We start from the raw sequence: 1021 nt of genomic DNA on the forward strand, positions 1-1021 counted from the left end.
TTAAACATAATGTATGCCATGTAGGACTCTGTTAATTATAATATATGCCGTGTAGGACAGTTTAAACAACACGAACAATAAAATCACTCTCAATGACCAGGCTTACAAACTCTGATCGCGATATTGTAGTTACAATATTCTTATTGATGTGCTATTTCCTTTTTGCTTCTATGCATTTCCCCATTAGAAAATATTTAAACTGGCTCTTCACCAACACTATTCAAGTAAACACGTAGATTTCACACAAAAATCAATATTACCTAATTAATAACAGAATTATCAAAAACTGAGCAGAAATTGACAAATACACACACTGTTTACAAATATTTCGGCTATCTTGTTTAACTTCACTACTTTGTAGTTTGGAATAGTTGGCCATGAATGTACCGTTCAACAGAGTTTAGACTCGATCGGAGACTGTTGTTGAATCCAAGACAACTCCCCAAGTAGTTACCTTCATTCTGTTTGATATATAAATGGATCTTACGATCTCTAATATTTATAATCTTGACAACATAATCACAAACAATTCCCTAACCTCGCACTATTAACCAGTAACTAAAAAATAGTATCAACAATTATACGGTTTTGTTCATTCTGTCAATGTGTTCAAAAGACTGGACATTTGCCTTTTCCAAAATTTCGATGGTCTTGTAAACAGGATAATAACCTGATTTTTTGGTACGCATGTTCCTGCCCCACTGAAACCCATTGTTTTTGCTGGGATGCTTGTAGAAATGAGAAGGTATATCGTTTCGGTCCACCAGATCTCCTTCCCGCATTTCTAGTTCTCCGGTCCTGTTCATGGAAGAAATATATATCATGCGAAGACTGTCTTGAGATTTCCGATCTTAAAATCAAACTATAGCAAAAGTGTTCAGGGAATATTATATCTTAAGGCTTCCAAAGAATTTAGTTATAACAATGTTCCCCAATTATTGGAATCTCCTTCCATTAAGTACTGTCTATATTTGAGAAATACAAATGAAAATTTAACAAATCATTATCAAATTTGATATAT

General features: G+C 33.5%; 1 protein-coding gene across 1 annotated transcript in view; it reads right to left on the bottom strand.

The window, feature by feature from the left end:
• Positions 1–1021, bottom strand: part of LOC119581728 (alpha-(1,6)-fucosyltransferase-like) — a gene marked incomplete at its 3' end in the record, with an annotated part of 49931 nt that continues 48910 nt past the window's right edge. Inside the window, 1 exon segment of the mRNA XM_037929856.1 lies at positions 1–798. Within this exon segment, the coding sequence (XP_037785784.1) occupies positions 579–798 (220 nt within the window).

Source organism: Penaeus monodon, chromosome 15 (genome assembly GCF_015228065.2).
Source record: "Penaeus monodon isolate SGIC_2016 chromosome 15, NSTDA_Pmon_1, whole genome shotgun sequence".
Taxonomy (NCBI): domain Eukaryota; kingdom Metazoa; phylum Arthropoda; class Malacostraca; order Decapoda; family Penaeidae; genus Penaeus; species Penaeus monodon.